Source organism: Gasterosteus aculeatus, chromosome 17 (genome assembly GCF_964276395.1).
Source record: "Gasterosteus aculeatus chromosome 17, fGasAcu3.hap1.1, whole genome shotgun sequence".
Taxonomy (NCBI): Eukaryota; Metazoa; Chordata; class Actinopteri; order Perciformes; family Gasterosteidae; genus Gasterosteus; species Gasterosteus aculeatus.
Genome location: NC_135705.1, coordinates 17,559,586 through 17,580,710, shown reverse-complemented (window position 1 = coordinate 17,580,710; position 21,125 = coordinate 17,559,586). Strand labels below are relative to the sequence as shown.

The 21,125-nt window shown below is 43.8% G+C and overlaps 1 protein-coding gene across 2 annotated transcripts; it reads left to right on the top strand.

Annotated features, from left to right (window-relative positions):
* The first annotated feature begins 1,182 nt into the window (after positions 1-1,182).
* On the top strand, positions 1,183-21,125 carry grm2b (glutamate receptor, metabotropic 2b). 2 transcript variants are annotated; one of them, XM_078091645.1, is made up of 6 exons: positions 1,183-1,564; positions 5,189-5,815; positions 13,212-14,049; positions 14,468-15,531; positions 18,797-18,989; positions 19,811-21,125. In XM_078091645.1, the coding sequence occupies exons 2-6, from the start codon at positions 5,306-5,308 to the stop codon at positions 19,882-19,884; spliced, it is 2,679 nt and encodes an 892-aa protein (XP_077947771.1). In that variant the 5' UTR covers positions 1,183-1,564; positions 5,189-5,305; the 3' UTR covers positions 19,885-21,125. The 2 variants fall into 2 exon arrangements, with proteins under 2 accessions (XP_077947771.1, XP_040060411.2); XM_040204477.2 differs by lacking the exons at positions 1,183-1,564; positions 5,189-5,815 and adding an exon at positions 12,579-12,726.

Sequence of the window (21,125 nt, the reverse complement as noted above, 5' to 3'; positions counted from 1 at the left end):
AGAACTTGTTGTAGTTTAGGATCACTCTTCTTTTTGACAATAATCACTCTGCGGGTGCTCACAAAAGTAATGGCTGGAATCTGGGACTGCAGTGACGTTAAAGGGTTTAACTTTGACTTTACGGTCCATGTCTGTTTTGTTTGGTGGACACATAGTTATGTTGTAAAAATAGTTTTCAAAATTGAAAGTACAGCTACTTTGTAAGTTTACCTCATTTGACCAAATGTTTGGCTTGTTGCTTGTTGTATCTGATCAGTTTCCCAACGCGTGTAATTTTGTTTTAGCCATTCTGCCATTTAACAAAAGCCACAAAGAAAGCAACAGTCAGAGTAAAGTGCATTGACCACCGCCTACAAACACATGTTTCTGTCCTCTATAATTTCACTCCACTTTAATTGGCATGTTGCTATCTAAACTCTACTTTCCGCCCACATGCCCTCAACTATTGTAATGTAAACTACAATTCTTTTTCAAAAGGAAATTGGTCCCTTTGTGTTAGCAGAGGGAATTACGCAACAAACAAGACCCTCTCGTCATTTTTAATTGCCAGTGTACACAGAAAAAGTTCTTCTTTTCTCAACTCCTAACTGCAAAGCATCTATTGTTAGTGCGGATGTGAAACATTTGAATAGATGTGTTAAGTATACGCGTAGGTGAGAGGAAAGTGTGGTGATGGCGACGTAGGAAAAGGTGATGGCGCTCATGTGAAGGTGACAAACCAGTTAGCGATGAAGCTGAATACATACTGAATTAATTATTGTGTTGCTTCCTGAATAAAAAAAAATGGTGCAACAGACTAATTCTGCCCCCCCTCACAAATTATGCAAGTGTGCAAATGTCGATGACAAAAAGTGTAGTTTGTTGTAAGAGAGGTTGTCTTTGCAGAATGCCTCCAGAGCGGCACGTCTCAATGTCAATCAATACAGTTACAATTCCTTTGGAGGGTGGAAAAACATTTTTTCTATATATTGTGTTTTTGTTTTTGTTTTTAAGAGACCACGTGCGCAGCTGGGAAACGAATTGGGGATTTGTGGTGATTTCACTTTCCTGCATATACAGGCCTACGCAAACAGCTCACACATGATGTATATGAGAGAGAGAGGGCGAGGGGGAGAGAGGGGAGGGGAGGGGAGGGGGGGGGGGGGGGGGGGGGGGGGGCGAGGGATTCCTCAACACTTTAAGTGACCATAGACCATCATCGCAATCTTAAGCCTCGGGGTCCGTTTCCGTCACGCGAGAGAAGAAGAACCCGTCGCGCATCACAACTGTCGATGCGAGCGGACGCGCGTGCACGTGGGCGGCGGGCTGCGCGGCTCCGCGAGGCGTCGCTGTTCACGCGCGGCGACCGGCAGACACGAGTTGGAGAGCAACCCGAGTGGAGTTTGACGGACTTGCCGGTGTGAGCAACACTTTCAGAACCAAGGACAGGTCCGACCGGCTCCAAGTGGCCAACATCTGGATCGCGCGCTCGCCTCGCGGAGCTCTGCGCGTCGGTCGCTGATGGTCGCGCGGCTTTGTGGGGGAAGAGACGTGCAGACAGATCTCTCGAGACACCTGCGACCAGGTAAGAAATGCGCGCTTGACAACGTTGATTGTAACACGGTGGTGTGTGTTCACAGTCCACCGTGGGAATATCTGCTTTTTACGGTTTTAATTTGGTCTCCTTGAGATTGGATTTGGATCACATATCGCACAATATGTGAATGCCATTCAATTGAGATCAGTTTGAAAACATATTTACAACCATTTGGATTTCCCTCAATTCTGTTTGGCTCAATATCACCAATAAATATTCAAAGCAACTTGCCCCTATCATATATAGCCCAACACATCATGCATACCCGCTGAGTGTGTATGCATACATGTTGGTAATAGTAGTAAGTTTTCTCCCTCTCCACACGAGGAACTGCTCTGCACAGTCACAACTGTCCTAAATATTGCGACTAAATATTGCATTTATAGTCTAATAATGAACTTGCTGATCCCAAACTAATCACAGCTTTTGTTTTTAGAAAGCTTCCTAAACAATGAAGCAGAGCCCCATTGTGAGAGTAGCTGGGTTGTTTTCATTTTGCAAGAGCCAAGAGCCAATTCAGTAAAAATGATTTATGCCTTTGATAAATCCACGCATCAAAACGCATGCATCAAATAGCGGTTAATGAATCAGACAGCGGGGTTTCTCTCAAATGCAAGAGAACAGAGACGGGTTCTAGGTTCACTACCAGAACCACCATGTCTGCACGAATGTGATAACCATGTTATTATCAGATGCCGCCACCGACGACCGTTGTAGCCGATCTCACGTCCACATCTGCATTTTGTCTCAATATGGGATTGAGACACATTAAGTTTCCTCATAAACATTCAGGGGCGATATTTGCACATTAAAATCCTCTGTAACTGAGAGCTACACAGGCGGGCTGATTTCCCCAGTGTTATTTTGATGAAATGATGCACTTGATCTATGTTCAAATTTACAATCTAGCCGGCTGGTGGCCACCACGGAGGCATCCTAATTCCTTCAGCTGACAAGTCCAGCTGGGGAGATAAACTGTCCCCACTGGAGATGCTGTAGTGATGACAATCATTAGTGGGATTATAGCGACTGCTTTCTTTTTCTTTTTTCTTTTATTTCACCAGAAGTGTGAAATCTGTATTTTGCTTTGAACGGCTAGTTCCGCTCCTTCAGAGGATGTTAAACGGCATAAGGTTCTGACCGCACATCTGGATAATGGGACATTTTCTGTGTCGTATTACACAAAAAAAAAGAATCCAAAGAAAAGGGATGAGACCTTTAGCACATTCTGTAGCGTTCTTCCATAATAGAGCACCAAAAATAGTTTAGCCGTGTTTAAGATGTTTTTACTCAATCGGCTTGATGATTCACGCGTAGCGCTTTGGACACCGAATCGAATGTCGTACAATCGAGTATTCAACAAAACACTACGTGGCAAACAGGTGATCTTATTAAAAAAGGACCATTAATCTGTAATTAAACATCATAGTATTAAATCATACATTAAATAGATTTATTTCTGCATTATCAAAGTGGATTTTGCTAACAATAACCTAACAAACAGGTGGTTATCACCCCACACCGCCTCTCTCTTGATCTCATCTGCTGAACATGAATCGGATTTTAAACATTCTACAGTTGTTTGTGGTAATTGCCGTCATTGAAAGCCCCTCTGCAGCGAGTCATATAATACATATTAGTTATATTCGGATACGACAATAAAGGAATTCTTAAACCATCCTATCAGTAATGCATCAGTCGATGGTTCAAAGCGGACTGCTTTTGCTCTTTGAACTTGCCTTTCGGTGTGAATGTTGTGCTCAGACATCTGGGGAGCAAGTGTCTCTCAGCTGCGGAGTGTGAGCTTGACAGCCTTTTCTACATCAAGATGGTTTTAATGATGTGATGGAGGCATGACAGGAGCTACTCTTCAGTTAAGCAGAGGCTGATGTGAGCTGATACCACCGCTTCCGTTTAATACGTGTTTCAAATATTGGTAGGAAATGCAATGGGTGTATTTCATGTCCACTTCAGACCAACATTTATTTGAACTTCTCAGAGGTTCTTCTAAAGCTCCAGCCTGACTTTGACCTAGTTTGCACAGCTTTGGCTAATTGGCTCTTCCTTATTGCACCATTAATTCCAACTGTGACCTAGTCTTTGCAGCCAGAAAGCCCCCATCTGCTCCAGCAGACAACACAGAGGAGCAATTAGACTCTTAATGTTGAACTCTTCAAGTTACTTTCTGACCTCGGTTCCAATAATAGGGCCAAATCTGGGGTAGCGCCATCAAACACCTGCACCTGCTGTCCAAGACGGAGTAGATCTTAAGAGACATTTTACATTACGAGTTCACACATTGAGACACGTAATCCTCTCGGCTGGATGGAGCGCAGTGGCTTCATCATTGCACCATACGGTTTCCCACCCACAACCTCATTTAATATTTATAAGGAAGGGGAGGTGTGTGTGTGGGGGGAGATGGGGGGGGGGGGGGGGGGGTTCTTCAAGTGACAATACATGAAGCCACTAATAAGCTGGCCTGGTTAAGAAGGGGAGACGCAGCGTATACGTCCTGCAGCCAGGCTCTATCACCTGAATTTGAATATTAATGTCAGTCATCTTCTATTCCGTTTATCCTTTGTGGGGTTGATGGGGGGGGGGGGGGGGGGGGGTAAGCAAAACATGCTTAAAAGATCACATTACACATTAAAGCAACGTTAACTGATAGTCCCGAAAATCCTGCAAGTGATGAGTCGCTGAAGACCGTTTGTATCAATCTGTTTGCTGAACTTTTGTGTTTGATGAATGTGCTAAATGATTTAGTTTGAAAGAAACAGGATTGTTTTTCGCCCTCTGAGATTAAAGCTGCCCACCTCCCCTAATCAGACATCACAGCAGCTCCTGGTGAGGCCCAAACCCGTAACCTCCACTTGATAGGAATCTATATTAGCATACGCGCCTCGCTGCCCACCTCCCTGCCGTCCAACCCTTATTTTTTACCCACCATGTTTCCATGGTAACCCCAGCCATTGAGGAGAGTCTCGGTTGTGAGCTTGGAAATTACGCTTCACTTAGAGAAGTGTCTTAAATATTTATAAACGTCGGATGTGGTCACCTGGCATACTTTCAGAAAAAAACTGCAGTGATTAGGATTCAAACTGGAATCACAGAGCGCCTGGCTGAATCAAACAGTTTTACTTTAAAAAGTAAACTCTTAAAACCGATTTCAAGCCCCCTGACAGAACAGTCTGAGTCCTATACTATACCATAAGAGAATTATCTGTCTCTAACATTTCTATTGATCACATTAGTCTGAGAAATATGAGGTGAAAATCAATAGGAAAACCGCAAAGAACAACTTGCAAAGAAGGTTTGGATACAAACTGGCTGTTTTTATACTGTTTTTAAAGCCTTGGGGTTGCTATGCTTTCAAATAACACGGTGAGCCAAAGTCACGGATTAGAATAAATGAAAGTGTGGTCGGTGGGCGTCATACTATTATAGTACATTATTTATCATGTATTATTTAGTTTTGTCGTTTTCTTTCATTCCTCATTAAATAACACGTGTACATTTTCTGCCCACGGATGCTGTCAAACCTGAGAAGGTGGCTGTATCGATTGATTACCTGCCAACTGTCAATTAGTTTCCCCCTTTCATCCACTCCAGAAACATCCAACATGCTGCACCCACTCAGAGAAGACGTGACAGCGATCGGCCTCCCGGCACTGTGAACCTCTGCTCCCCGAGACCTCAGCCGGCTGAACCCCATTACCTGGTCCCGCCATGCTGCGTGTGGTGCTCTGCCCCAGGTCGTTGGCCAAGTCGGCCCATTACTGGCCATTACCCATGCTCCTGCTGGAGCTGCTGATACCGGGAGTCCTGCCCAACACCTCCAGATTAACACCGGCAGCCAAACGTGAGATCATCATGGACGGGGACCTGGTGATCGGAGGCTTGTTCCCGGTGCACCACAAAGGTGACGGGATGGAAGACTGCGGTAAGATCAACAAGGAGAGAGGGATCCAGAGACTGGAAGCCATGCTGCTGGCACTTGATGAAATAAACTCCAGCGACCGCATCCTTCCCGGACTCCAGCTGGGGGCCCACATCCTGGACACTTGTTCCAAGGACACTTATGCTCTGGAGCAGTCCCTTGATTTCGTCAGGGCCTCCCTCACCAAGGTGCACGATCCAGGCTTCATCTGCCCCGACGGCTCCAGGCCCGTCCAAAACGAGGTCCCACTTGCCATTTCTGGGGTCATTGGAGGATCGTACAGTGACGTTTCCATTCAGGTAAATGAGAAACTTTCAGAAACACCCACAACATTTCTCTCACCGTAACTATAACTGAAATGCACATATTTTGCATGAAGAAAGACTATAACACAATATTTGCACCTGATTTTGCAGAACCTGAACTCATGAGGAGGATCCGATTAGTTATGTTAAGGAAAAATATCGTGGCTGGCTTAAAAAAAACGTACTCAAACTAAGTCAAACGTAAAACAACATAATGTAAGTACGGAAAACACGTCACTAAAATCGCTACTGTAACTTCAAATGAAGTCCTTGGTACTCAAATAACAGCCTGTTATTTACTTCCAGTCACACCCATCATGAATAGTTTTTCTACGCTCCACTTGAATCGGTACTACTGTCAGTTCGGACCTCATGGCAATAAAATGACAAAAAGCAGGAATGTCTGTTATTTGCACGGTGAATGACTTACAACTTGACTGTGTCATGATTGCACCATTTGGGATTTCTTTGTTGTGATTTGAGCTGGATTTGGTTATAAAGCTGTATTAACCTCACCAAACCAAAGTCCTCGTGGTTCATAAGGATTTTTACTTCTACTCTATTTTTCATCAATAGTTTAATGCTGGTAATTGGTGATACAGCTTGCATACCTGCACCAGGGTCTTAGTCACTGACACTTTGCCCTTCCAATGATACAGATAATTAGTGAAAATGCATCTCTGGTTTTACTGAGTCAGAGGTCAGAATATTCTATAATGAGAACTCACCTGGGATGATTCTGTTTGAAGCATCAACACTAACACAGAGATGTCCATCACTTTGTCAGCGACTTCATTTATGCCTTGGATAGGAAACTGACCTTTCAAATATACACACATACCCCCCCCCCCCCCCCCACACACACACACACACACACACAGACATGCATGAAAGATTGCTAAAGGCAATGCATCTGAGCATAATTAAATCATTAATTAATTCTGATTGCCCTCACACGCCATAATTACCATGATGCACTGACTGTTGGTGAGACAAAGTGTGTAGGTACAATTAAGTTTGTTTGACACATTTATTAGAAACACATGTACACACACACACACACACACACACACACACACACAGATTACGCTTTACCTTTGTATTTGTAGCAAAGCTTTGGAACTTTAAGTCCTGTGAACTTAAATTGTCTTCACGCGGTTTATTTCCTTACAGCGGTGGCTTCCCATGACTTTAATGCTCATAATAATTGTTTGCTTCTTATTATAGCTATTTGAAAGTCAGTGTTTACTGTTTAATTTAATATCTATTTATTCTATCTTAAATATCTATTACCAGATCTTAAATTAAAAGATAGTTTTAATAGATATTGCCTAATCTGGAATCCAAGTGTTCCAGCCATCCGTTGATGCTTCTTCGGAGTCGGGGGGCAGCAGACTTAACGGAGTGTTCCAGACGTCCTTTTCCACACTAACATTGCATTACAGGTCATTTTAGCTGCCGCTTTTATCCAAAAGCGACTTACATTTTTAACTCATGGCTTTTATATTTTTGCCCGGGGAGCAATTAGGGGCTGGATATCTTGCTCAGGGACCCTTTGATTTGGGACATGGAGCAGCCCGGGGCTCGAACGGCCATGCTTGCGGTTCCCGGCGCTCCCTCTCTTCCCCTTCGCCACATCGATCCCACATTCCACCTCTGAGAGGTTCCCCGATCTCCCGATGACACGTATAATCCCCCCTCTGGTTCCACCCCGGGGGCCCCTTACCAATTGGATGTGCTCAAAAACCTCTCTAGTGCGACGTCTGAAAAAGCCCCCTAATTAGATGCCCAAACCCCTTTGGACAAAGGCTGGCTCCACTCCGAGCGCCCGTCTCGTGTTTAGGACTCTTACCCCATCTGAGCCCGGGCCCCTCACCGGGGGGACGCTCATTGCGAGCTCAGTTATTCCCACCACTACCCAAGGATCATGACCATGATCACACGGTCTGAATAGTTATGCCTATAAAGTACAATGGGGACGTATTTTCCCTGCAAAGATTTTTCCATTTCACAAAAAACGCATTTGGTTTTCCGGCGCTCCACACCCATCGCTGCTGAGGTTTGCCGGTAATGTCACAGACCCTGATTCCCTAATTCGATTGGAGATCACAATGAGGGAAAACGTAGCTCGTTCAAATGCTACAATTTCATCACAAAGTGAGGATTATCAGACCTTAAATAACATCCACAAAGGCGAAATCCACCACAGAACTGGATAAAGCTTCTCTGCTGGAGGATATCAAGTTTGTTTTGGCAACGTGCATCATGAGCAACACACACACACACACACACATCCATTGAAAAGGTCAGAGCCGATTAAAGTGCATGCTGCCCGCGACGATTTCACATAACAGCGTTATGTTGGACATTCTCACACATGACATACAATAAGCAATTACGTGAATGTTTTATATTACACCTGGAACTCCTGGTGACAGAATCACTGCTCGCAAATATGCAGCAGCGTTTACGCGGCCGACTCGCCTGATTGCTACTGAACGATGATGCCGTTGCAAGATGCTGAATATGTGCAGTTAGTGAACGCATATCAAATAACTCGGTTGAAATTATTTTTAAGCACATGTGCTGTTTTCCTAAAACATTCCCATTTAATGTTTTTAAAGAAATACCATATTTATTTGCCTTACTCCCGTTTCTCTGTCACTGTCAGCCTGTCACAATCCTCATAATTCTGTCTTATTATTTTATAGTTCTCCTTTTTGAAGTATGAAAATTAGGATATGTGTTTGATATCTAATGCCACACAGTTAAAAGTTAAAAGCCCCGATGGTTTAAATAAGTCAAAAGCTGCTGCGCCTTTCACTGTGGTTCCCTTGTTAACGCCTGCTGACACAACGTCAGAATATCCTCCAACCTTTGAGCAGTTTACCGGGGAGTCTGAGTGCTTTGTGTCAGCATGCCGGAGCTGAATGGAGATCACATCCATGGACAGACTTGACGCAGGATGTCCACCTATAAACAAAGGGCTCCTTCCCGTAGAAAGAAGTAGATAACATAGATCCTTTAACCAAAGTTACACGCCTTTGAAAAAAGAACAGCATGTTTTTAAGAGGCATGAAAAGGACTTTGTGTGTGTGTGTGTGTGTGTGTGTGTGTGTGTGTGTGTCACTGTGAATGAGTCAAAAAGAAACTCACTGCTTTTGAGTGTTTTTGTATGAATTTGAATACATACCTCTACTGTCACTTGGCTCAAAAGCCTCTTTGTCAGCGCCCTCCGCTTCCTGCGCGCTTTAATGAATCGAGCCGTGAGAGCGCCGAAGTGCCCGTGGTGGGATTATTTTGCGGGGTCCCTTTTCTCATCCCTGAGAAGCACTTTTGTGAGGACAAGGAGCGTTTGGAGGAGGAGGGACGGGACTTTGAGAGGAGCTGCTTTTTTCCCATCCGTGGGCTGCATGTCCATTGGCTGGCGAGGACTATCCCACCTGCGTGTGGAGAGGCGAGCGACGTTCCGGGGGCCGAGGACGAGAGGCGGGAAGGACGATGGGAGACGAGCCCGTTTGTCCTCCGCCTCAAAGGGATTCTGTTATAATTAGCCGAGCAATATTTGGGGGCTTTCATCATCTTCTCACTCATTCTGCTGTATGCGGTCGTCCCTCCGCTCGTCTCGTTGTTTCTTTTTTTGGGGGGGGGGGTCGTCTTTATTGCCATCTGGGATGTTAGAGATATATAGAAAGGGTCCCGATGAAGGATGACTCAGTGCCGACAGCCTACACGCTGCACGGTTATGTGCTTAACGCAACCACACAGAGCCATAATGAAAAAAAGGAACATTATAACCATTCCGACACTTCTACTAAAATAACATTATCTTCACATTCACAAGTCTGTATACTTTCACACACGCAGGGTAAAACCTTCTTAGAAACATAATTACAACTCGGACTTATAACTTTAAGCTCAGACGGAAATAAGAAACTGAGCCACATATCTGTACCTGATTATTCACACAAAGAAGATAAATGAAATAGGCTGTATATGCTGTGCTAATAATCACTAAAGAGCTAAGAAATGAGTAAAATGGCGCTACTGTAGCAGCCATTTTCCCTTCAGATGAGCGTTATTGAGATGCTGGCAGGTCCTCCCCAATTTCAGGTTATAAGAGCTCATATCTGTTCTGCAATATATTGATGTTTAATATTTTGGGTTCGCGGTGGTTTATTAAGTCTGTCCGTGTGTCGAGCAGATGAAGCGGAGAGGGCTCCGTCTTTATTGTGTTTTTTGTCCTCACAGATTGCACAGTCGGCCCGAAAGAAAATTCTGCTTTGGTGTTAACTTCAAAAGGGTCTTGTTTATCGTGTGATATTACAGCTGAATCCCCTTCCACCCCCACCCCCCACACCCTCCTCCCCCTCCTCCCCCCTCTTCTTCTTCACTCCTAGAGACTGTTGTTTTTAAACAGAACATTTTAGCACATTCGGGCCCCACAGCTCCCTAATTAGCCCACCACAGTGCCATTCAAAGTGAGGAGGAACATCTCGATGACTGGAAGGTTGGTTAGCGGCCGGACCCACGCGGCCAATGATGATTGCCGTCGAGCTCTAGACGCGCTTCCTTTAACTTGGAGCTGCTTAGAGCTGCTGGTTTTTCTTCCACACGCGATTGCAGGAATAAATGCTCAGCCGTTGCTTTGAACCTGTGGCTGGTGTTTGTGTACGAGAGATTAGAGGAACTTATCAGGTTTATTTCAAAGCTGGCTAGAGGCTACGAGTGATATTTTAATGTCTCAAGCTTAGCACATGATGAAGTGGAAACATTTTCCGAGACGTATCCTGGTACTTGCGAGTGGATCGAAAGGTCGCCGTTGTGCTGAGCGTTGTTTTACAGGTGGGAGGAAATAAAAGATGTGAGTGCAACCTGAGGAAGTGTCTTCTTCGCAAACAGACCATGCAAGCAGATCAACACACATTTCCTTCTTCTCTGACATTGATTCTAAGCTCTGACACACACACACCTTGATGTATGTAGTATGATCAGGAAACATGTTTGTGTAGGCCGGTGTGCGTGTGGGCGACTGCAACTGCAGCACACGCTCGTCTGAGTTCTCGGTGGACGGAGCAAAAAGGGAAATACCACATGGCAACAAACAAACAGCTACTGTCACACACTCCAGTAAAGTCCTGAAAGGTGCGCCGTCTGATGAAGGCCAAACGCCTGTCTGAAAAACCTGCAAGAGGAAAGTGCCATATTACTATGCAAGTGTGAATGGCTGACTTGCTGTGGCTGCTTGTACTCGCGGGCAACATAAGTGAATCAGTGAATGCAAATCTGGTCGTGTACAACAACAGTAATCCCGTCTCTCAGTGGGTAATTTGATGGGACTTCTGCCCTATATTCTGCTGCAAACAGTGGATAGGACTACTGCCGGGTGCAGGGTGCTTGTCTGAATACATCATATGTACTTCATTCATCCCCTCAAGAACTTGCAGTGTGCTTCCCTTGTGTTTTCTTGATGGCTCTGGTCTTCTGGGTGTTGCAGCTTGAGGAGGTTAAGCACACGGCTGCTCAGAGATCAGAGTTGATGTCAGTCATTTGTGTGTTTTTGCATTGCATAAATAACAAGTTGTCTCCTCCGTAGTCCAGTAGCGCGTGCTTACAGATGCGTGCCCTTATATTAAGGCTGGCGTTGAGGTGAACGCGTTGGGGGGTAGAGTTGTGATATCAGAAGGGGCACTGCAACAAAACAAGGGAATTAGAAAGTAAATAGAGATCTCTGAGGTTTTGTGTTCACAGCGGTTCCTTGAGCTAATAGCTAACAGCATGCTAATAGCCCAAACTGACGAAGATGCTAACAATGTCGGCCATTTTTACGATCTTCGTTTAACAGTTAAACAGTTGAATAAGATATTATACCTTCGATTATTGCCTCATTATTTTAATATCAGATTGTTTTATGTATCAATTATAGATTTAACTTTGATAAGATAAATATTTCAACGTTTGGCATCTTAGCTAGGTAACACCGGTAGTGAATTAATATGAAGCTTAAAGGAGTCAATAGTTCGCCCATGAAACAATGAATGTACATTAATCCAACATTTAGCTTAAACGAAAGACAATCAATGAGTAACGTGTTCAGGGAGATTGTGCTAAATGGGCACATACAGCATAAATGTATAACATCACTAAAAAAAGTATTTCTCCAACTGTGACCAAGAGCAACACTTTTAATGGCACTCTGCGTGTGACTCTGGAAGGTTCCCATTACTTCCATGGCGATGCCATTGTTTGGGAAGCCTCCAGGCAAACACGATCCCTTAGAGAGGAGGTAGTCATAGTGAAGCTCATGGGTATTCACTAATAATCACTGCGTCTCAGAAGGAATCCTGCAAAAATGCCAAGTTTTCACCGGATCTCTGTCGTAGTCAGCGCTGCAATGCAGTATCAGAAAATAATTGCCTTGATTTTGTTTTTCTCTAACACCATTGTTTCTGCAGGCTTGTGTCCAACATGGACAGAGACATCCAACATCCCTGAGATCATAATCCATCCTGGTTGAACTCAGCCCCACCAACTATCTGCAGAATCAATACACATGTCTGGGTTGCTGTGAGCGGGCATCATGACTTCTGGCAGAGTCTGTCATGAGACTTTAATGATTCGACAGAATGGCTTTAACTCAAAGAAGCAACAGAAACAACACTGACAAAAATCTCTGTGCCATTGTAGTTATTGTTATCAGACACTCTCTGGAAGGGGATTTGTGACTTGCTTGTGATGTGGATCCTTGACAGAGTAAACCGTCTGAGATAAAGAAACCGAATTGTCGCTGTTTCCACCGCCGGGCTCCGCCACACAGCTGAAATACATCAGACAGCGGCTCTGCCCTTTCATGGCTCCACTTCACCTAAAACCAGATGGATATCTACAAGCCGAGAAGCAAAAAGGTTTAACAAGACTTGAGGGATTTGAAATGTAATATTGCAGCATTTTGTTGAAGACGTGCATTTTAAAAAGGGTTTATCACAATGACAGTACGTTCTGAAATTATGAATTTCATCTTGAGGGAAAATATGATCTTACTGCACTACTGTCATGCCATTTAAGCCACTTTAATGGTATAACATTCAATTATAATTTGTTATGCTGGCCAGATGCATATGAATCTGAAACTGTATCACTGTTAAAATGGTTAGAATAGTTAGAGGAACCATGGTAATATAAACGTGTAATATGTGACTGATATTACATTACATGTCATTTAGCTGACGCGTTTATCCAAAGCGACTTCAACCATAAGGATACAAACAACATGTATATATGTAGCAACAACATCTTAAATGGTTTTCTTCTACTATGGTTCCTGTCACCCCATAATATTACACTAAAATATGATATGACCAAATAAAATCTTTGTCCTCTCTCTCAACAGGTGGCTAACCTCCTGCGATTGTTCCAGATCCCTCAGATCAGCTACGCCTCCACCAGCTCAAAGCTCAGCGACAAGACCCGATACGACTACTTTGCCCGAACCGTACCGCCCGACTTTTACCAGGCCAAGGCCATGGCCGAGATCCTGCGTTACTTCAACTGGACCTACGTGTCAACAGTCGCATCGGAGGGCGACTATGGCGAGACCGGCATCGACGCCTTCCAGCAGGAGGCCCGCAATCGGCAAGTCTGCATCGCCACTTCAGCCAAGGTGAGCCGCACCATGAACCGCCAGGGCTACGACAACGTGATCCGCGCGCTGCAGCAGAAGTCCAACGCCAAGGTGGTCATCCTGTTCACTCGCAGCGAGGACGCCCGCGAGCTGCTGGTGTCGGCTGCCCGCATGAACGCCACCTTCATTTGGGTGGCCAGCGATGGGTGGGGGGCGCAGGAGAGTGTGGTGAGGGGCAGCGAGATGGCGGCCGACCGGGCCTTCACCATAGAGCTGGCTTCGTACCCAATTAGAGAGTTCGAAGACTACTTCACCAAGCTGAACCCGTACACCAACACGCGGAACCCATGGTTCAAGGAGTTCTGGGAGCACCGCTTTGGCTGTAGCCTTCAAGAAGCAGGCTGCAGCGATAACAACCTGAGAGATGGGACTTTCGAGCAGGAGTCCAAGATCATGTTTGTGGTAAATGCAGTGTATGCCATGGCCTACGCCCTGCACAACATGAGGCAGGCTGTATGCTCCAACACATCCAAGGTCTGTGACGCCATGAAGCCGGGCAATGGCAAAAGGTTCTACAAGGAGTTCATCTTGAAGACCAAGTTTGAAGGTAAACGCAGAAATAAAAGAAAGCTCAGGTAAAAGATTTTACTATGACAAGGACACTTGTGTTTCATGTGAATTTTTCATGTGAGATATTATTTTAATAACTGTGAGTGGAGACAAATGATTTGGCAAACGGTGTGAAGGGGTTCAAAGATCAATTATTCAAATATAATTCATATTTTAGCTTGAATCAGTGGGCGGGCTTAGCTTTAATGGTGGGTATGTTGAGTATTTTCTGCCATACAGTGCAGCACAGTGACAATTCCATATAGTCATTTGAATATTTTTAAGCATTACTGAAAATACTGACGGAACGCACCCTCAGTCTTTGCTATACCAACTTTGGAAAAGAATATATAAATACAAATGTAATTGATATACAACATGTTTCTTACTATCCTTTTTGCATTTCTTTCTACCAGCTCCATTCAGACCTGTAGACACACAGAACATGGTGCGCTTTGACTCTTTTGGCGACAGCATCAGCCGCTACAACATTTTTCATTACCACAAAGAAGAGGGAAAGTTTGTTTACAGAAAAGTTGGCTACTGGGACCAACACCTGACCCTGAACACCAGCCTGGTTCCATGGCCCGACCTCGTACCACCCACTTCCCAGTGCAGTGACCCCTGCAGGAAGAACGAGGTGAAGAGCATGCAGCCTGGAGATGTGTGCTGCTGGATTTGTATCCCCTGTCAGCCCTACCAGTACCTGCAAGATGCATTCACCTGTGCTGACTGTAGCTTCGGTCAGTGGCCCCTGGCTAACTTGACCGGCTGCTATGATCTACCTGAAGAATACATCCGGTGGGAGGACGCGTGGGCCATTGGGCCAGTCACCATCTCCTGCCTTGGTATACTGTGTACTCTGTCGGTCGTGGGCCTGTTCCTCAAGAACAATGAGACGCCTGTGGTCAAAGCAAGCGGACGTGAACTCTCTTACATCCTCTTGCTCGGAGTGCTGATGTGCTACCTCATGACCTTCATCTACATAGCAAAACCGTCCACTGCTGTCTGCACCCTCCGCCGCCTGGGCCTCGGCACCTCATTCGCGGTGTGTTACTCAGCCCTGCTCACCAAGACCAACCGTATCGCTCGCATCTTCAGCGGGGTGAAGGATGGAGCTCAGCGGCCGCGCTTCATCAGCCCCGCTTCCCAGGTGGCGATTTGCGGCGCTCTCATCTCCTGTCAGCTGCTGGTGGCTGTTATATGGCTGCTGGTGGAGGTGCCAGGGGTTCGGAAAGAGGTGGGCCCGGAGAGGAGAGACGTGGTCACCCTCAAGTGCAGCAGCAGGGACTCCAGCATGCTCATGTCGCTCACTTACAACTGCGTCCTCATCATCCTCTGCACCGTCTATGCATTCAAGACTCGAAAGTGCCCTGAAAATTTCAACGAGGCCAAGTTCATCGGGTTCACAATGTACACCACCTGCATCATCTGGCTCGCTTTTCAGCCCATCTTCTACGTCACTGCCAGTGACTACAGGGTAACTATCTATGGAAACCTCTTTTTTATTATAACCACTGAGTATGGGGATCATTATGATTTATATTTTGAGAAACTTCTTAAGGTCACTGCTGTGGAATAATGTACACAGTCTATAAATGACTATCCCCAGTGTGTTTATCATTCCTAGAGAAGAAGGTGTCACTTTCATATTCCATTTGATCAAAGTCACCCAGGCTCATGAAAGAGCGAGCTTTCATTTCATGTGGGCTGAAGGATCTTTCAAGACAAGAACAAAGACACTAGAGACACATTATGCTGGAATATACAGATAGAAATAATTGATGACAGTCGAACCGAGTCATTGAATCGTTGCTAAATGCGTAATAACACATCTCCAGTGCAAACAAGAATTTGTGGAGATTTATTACAGTTTTTGTCATCATATGCTAAAATCACAAATGACGCTATGGTGAACTCACAAAGTAGTGCTATGGTCTGCAGTAAAAGGGACTCGTTTCGTGGTACTGCCTCATGCAACAGTGTGAGGAAATCTGACATAACTGTTGCTGAATTGTCACAAGTGTTGCAGCCTTCAGCCTCTACACAAAGGCTAAGGGCTGCATTTAGCCTGCATGGGATGTATGACATTGAATAAATGGGCTGAACACGCATAACTATTACTGGACTGGTTCAAAACGCCCCCAAGTAGAAAATGTACAGCAGCGGACAAATTAATGTATTTATCTATGCTGTGTAAAGGAAGATAAATATGACGAATGGGCTTAAAGCTGATGAGCACCAGGTCTTTGGGCAGACTCAAGGCTACTGCTACACTATTTGTGCAACAAGGCCTTTGTTTTTTGCATACGGGGGAGGGTTAGATCACACAAGCTTTGTATCATCATGCGATACCTCAGGCTCTTCATGTCTGCAGTGCTCAGCTTTAATAGTGGCGAAACCGTGAACCTTTACCCTTCCTGATCCACTGTGGGATTTGAGGTTGGCCAATCTTTGTAGAATATACAGCCTCATACTGAAGAAGCAGCAGTAATTGAAAGAAGGAGGCGTCTGCCGTTGCACAGAGACCTTGCTGCTTTGGTTCTGTGTGACAACAATAATAATGGCTGTTGGTTCAGTTGCCACATTTCAAATTAGGGTCGGATGGCCCAGGAATACTGTCATGGGAAACGATTCTTGTTTCCCTGTGAATCCTGGTGAACTCAAAGTTTCACGAATCAATAGAGATATAATCTTGTCTTCAGAAACACTGACACGCCTGAACTATTTCATTTTCTTATTTGATTAACACTGATGACTTATTTGATAACTAACAAGTCAATGCATGTGCACTATATTTGGGTTTGTTCTACATAAATCACATACATTGGATATTTTAAAATAGATTCTGAAAATAAAATTCAGATATTTCAAAAAGCGAATTACAAAAGACAAAGAAAGTGTGCAAGTAGTACGTTCCACTAGAGATTCAGAATTATTTGTATAAAGTGCTGTTAAAAAGAAACAGCTTCATTGCTGAAAGAGATAAGAACTGCAGGCGAAAGACACGTGTAGTATTATTACCCACAGACGTGGCAGTGTTTTCACCAGTTTAAATGGATGAGGACTTTGCATGTTCCTGTGTTGTTGGCTGGTGTGCTTAGAAGGGATTTCACTTCATGCTGTGGTTCTGCAAATAGAAGTTCCTGGACTGCAGGGGTAACCAGTGGGGTGGGAGGAGAGGCTACTCTGCAAGATGACCCCAGCAGTCCGCTCACATTAACAGCTGAAATATGACTAACAAAGCGCTGACTTTCCAGGACAGCAAGCTGTGCTTATTCCATATTCTTCTTCTTGCCCTCATATTTATGCACATACTGATACAAAGTTAGAATAGCTAACTTTCTTAATTGAAATTCACTCTACCACCCCCACTATCCGCGTCTCACACACACACACACACACACACACACACACACACACACACACACACACACACACACACACACACACACAAACTAATAATGCATCTAATAATGCTAGAATAATAAATTACAATATTACATAACATTAATCTTCATTTAGCTGACACTGTTATCCAGAGGGACAATAAGTGCATTCAACCACGACGGTACAAACACAGAACAACAAGAATCAGGAAAGTACAATTTATTCTAGAAAGCCAAACTAAAAGTTAGATTAGTAAGTGCCATCTTAAGCGCTAATGAAGTTCTACCCATCAAAGGCATTGTCAAAAGAGGTCTGTTTTTCGTTTTGGGTGGAAGATGTATGTTTAGGAAGGTTAAGGACCAGTCGAGCTGCTGCATTGTGGGTGAGCTGCAGAGGTCAGATGGCACCAGCAGGTAGACCTACCAGGAGGGAGTTACTATAGTCAAGGTGTGAGATGATCAAAGCCTGGACCAGAACCTGCCATTCTTTCTGAGTGAGAAGGGGATGTATTCTCCTGATGTTGTGCAGTATGTATCTACAGGAACGTGTTGTTGCAGTAATGTAGTAAAGTGTTGAGTGTCATACTGAGGTTCCCAGCAGTCAGGTTTGGGGCTGACATGGAGTTGTCCATGGTAATGGTAACGTTGTAGATGGGAGAGCCTTTGCCTGAAAGGAAAAGTAGTCTAGTCCCACACATCCACTGGGAGATGTCCATCAGACAGGCAGAGATTCATGCTGCTACCTGTGTTTCAGATTCAGGGGGAAATAATTTGGCTATCATCAGCATAGCTATTGTAGGAAGGTGAGAGAGAGAGAGAGAGAGAGAGAGAGAGACGAGAGACGAGAGAATTGAGGAAGGGACCCAGGAAGGAGCCTTGAGGGACCCCAGTAGTGAGAGGCTTCAGACACAGATCTTCTCCAAGATACCAATTTAGAGACACCTAAATGGATACAATCGTAATCTAGCAGAGAAGCCTATTTACGGAATATACTTTCAATTCAAATATTCTGGGTGTATGAAGGCCCCCAAAAGTCCGAATGCACACTACCTTTGTTTATAGATATATATGAAGCAGCTGCAACAGAGTTCTGTTTTTGTTTAGAACTGCTTGATACGACAGCTTAGAGTAAAGTTAGAACAAATCCCCAGAAACTCATTTAAAAGCAAATAATTATAGTTAAGTCACATGATTTGACGTATAATGACAACATTGAGCTCATTATGGCTTCAGTGCATAATTGACAAGGAGGTTAATCAACGGTTTGGGGAGAGCTGGTTGTATGTATGAGTAATCTGACAACAAAATGTATCACTCCTTCATATTCATCATCACCCGCTCTCCGTGTCCTCACAGGTGCAGACCACGACCATGTGCATATCCGTCAGTCTGAGTGGTTCGGTGGTTCTCGGCTGCCTCTTCGCTCCCAAAGTTCACATCATCCTGTTTCAGCCCCAGAAAAACGTGGCCTCACTGAGAGTCACAGCCAACCGCTTCAGTGCCACGGTGTCTGCTTCTGCCTCCGCGCCGAGCTCCAGCTACTCCAAAGGTACGAGTATCCGTATGCGTAGTTCTCAACGCTCTATTTGGTACCATGGAGAAATTCTAGCTTTCTGTAGGGCAATATTAGCTGCACTCTAATCGTCTGCATCAGTTTGGTTTGTTGATTTGTTTCTAAAATAGGATGTAAGTCATTACAATGCAATCAACAAAGAATGCTACTTGAAATATATACATTTTGTAAAAAAAACACATTTTTCTTGCGTCAATGTGGCTGAGGACTAAAATCCTCCTACGTTTTTATTCATGTGGATAAGTCTTATGTAAACCTCATTAATACTAACAACGGGGTGTAACATCTGAGGGCCCAAATAGCTTTTAGTACTAAGTACAACTTTGCAATTAAAGGGTTTACGCTAGTTTATTGATTATTGCCTAAATATGAGAATTGTATTTTGATTTGGAGCATTGACTTGATGAAAGTCTTAGTTTTAATTTTAGTTAAACAACAAAAGTATGTGTAATGCAGACAAATTCCTTCCTTGATTGTTGTATTGTTACGAAATATAGTGGATTATTCTTACTGATTGATGAATTATTGTTATCAGATCAATCTGTACCAATGTGTCACATCTTATCAACTCATAAGAAGTTCTGTTCACTAGCAAGGTAGCATTCAGATACAGTAAACAGAATCCTTTCAAATTGTACTTCGGTGCAATCCGTAAATGTAGTTACTACTTGCATGCAAACTGAGGTTTTTGTACACGTACCTAGACAGACTTGTAGAAGCTGTCTGGCCGTTTCACACTTTCATTGACATTTAACAAAAACACTTTCTGGCAAACGTCGCTGTGTTTCCTCTCCTAGGATCCGCCTCGAACTACGTGCCAGCAGTGTGCAACGGCCGAGAGGTGGTGGACTCGACAACGTCCTCTTTGTAAAACAAAACAAAAAAATTTAAAAAAGGTTCCCTCTATAAGCACAAGAGGCCATTCCATCATTACTCATCCCTCCATCCAACAGGGCTGCGTACCTCAGAGCCCCCGTCCCATCCAACATGCTACAGAGAGGTAACTCTGTCTGGGTAGACCGACTGACAGCGGAGAGGATCATTCTTAACTGTGAAGGCTAAACTATGTTCCTACAGCAAGCAGTATGTATCAATTGCAAAGCCTTTTTGTAGATTTATTATTCTGTGATCTCCTCGGTTTACAGATGTAGATGTGATTAAATGCACCGTGCCTTGTCCTAAAGAGTCTTGTTGTCAAATGGGTGGTTGTGAAGCAATAGTGTTGTACAAAAACAAAAGGATGTTCTTATCTTGTCCTTTAAGTGCTGTGAATATATCCAAATGTTGTAGACATAAATGAAAAAAAAGATATAACATGAATTTAGCCCTTCTGTTCTCTTAAATAAGTGATTAACCTTTGTGAACGTGATTAAAAGTAGGCAAATAGGTTATATAAAGGAGGTGTCATTGTAGACTGGTTTAACAGTGTGTGCTTTCCTGTAATTTATGGAAATAAAAGGCTTGTTTTTTTTAATTAAAAAATGAAATACTGTTTGGTTTGGGTTCACTCGTGCATTTCTCGACATTATCAAACTAAATCCAGCCGTTCAGAGACAAGAACAGCTTTTGCAAACATGCTTTGATTATTTCCCGCTCTCTTCATACCAAATGAACTGCCTTTAAAATCTTTAGTTGAATCCACTCAATATTACTTCTGAGTAACAAACAGGTGAAGATGTGGAGTCGTGAGGTGTAACATGACATTCAGACACAGAGGACTTAAGAATTGCTGTATCTGTAATTATAGAAACATAGCCAGATTTATACTGATTGGACTTTCCTGACAATTACGTGACTTTAACTACAAAATAAAAAGTCATTCAAATGTTTTAGTGTAAAAGTAAATCATTTGGTAGTAATGTAATTCCCTCTGAACATTTATGTACAAACAAATGACTGTTCAAGTAACGGAACATTCCGTGACAAAGGACACCTGCTGGAATGTTTAAAGTGCAAAAGGGAACAAGCTTCTTGTTAATAAAATAAAACTTTGTCACCTGGGTTATGCAACTTATAGTTAACAATGTTTAGGTCCAACAATAATCGTACTGCTCTTCACATCCCTTTGATTGCAACTGTTATAAATATTAAATAAATCAAACTAACAACTTG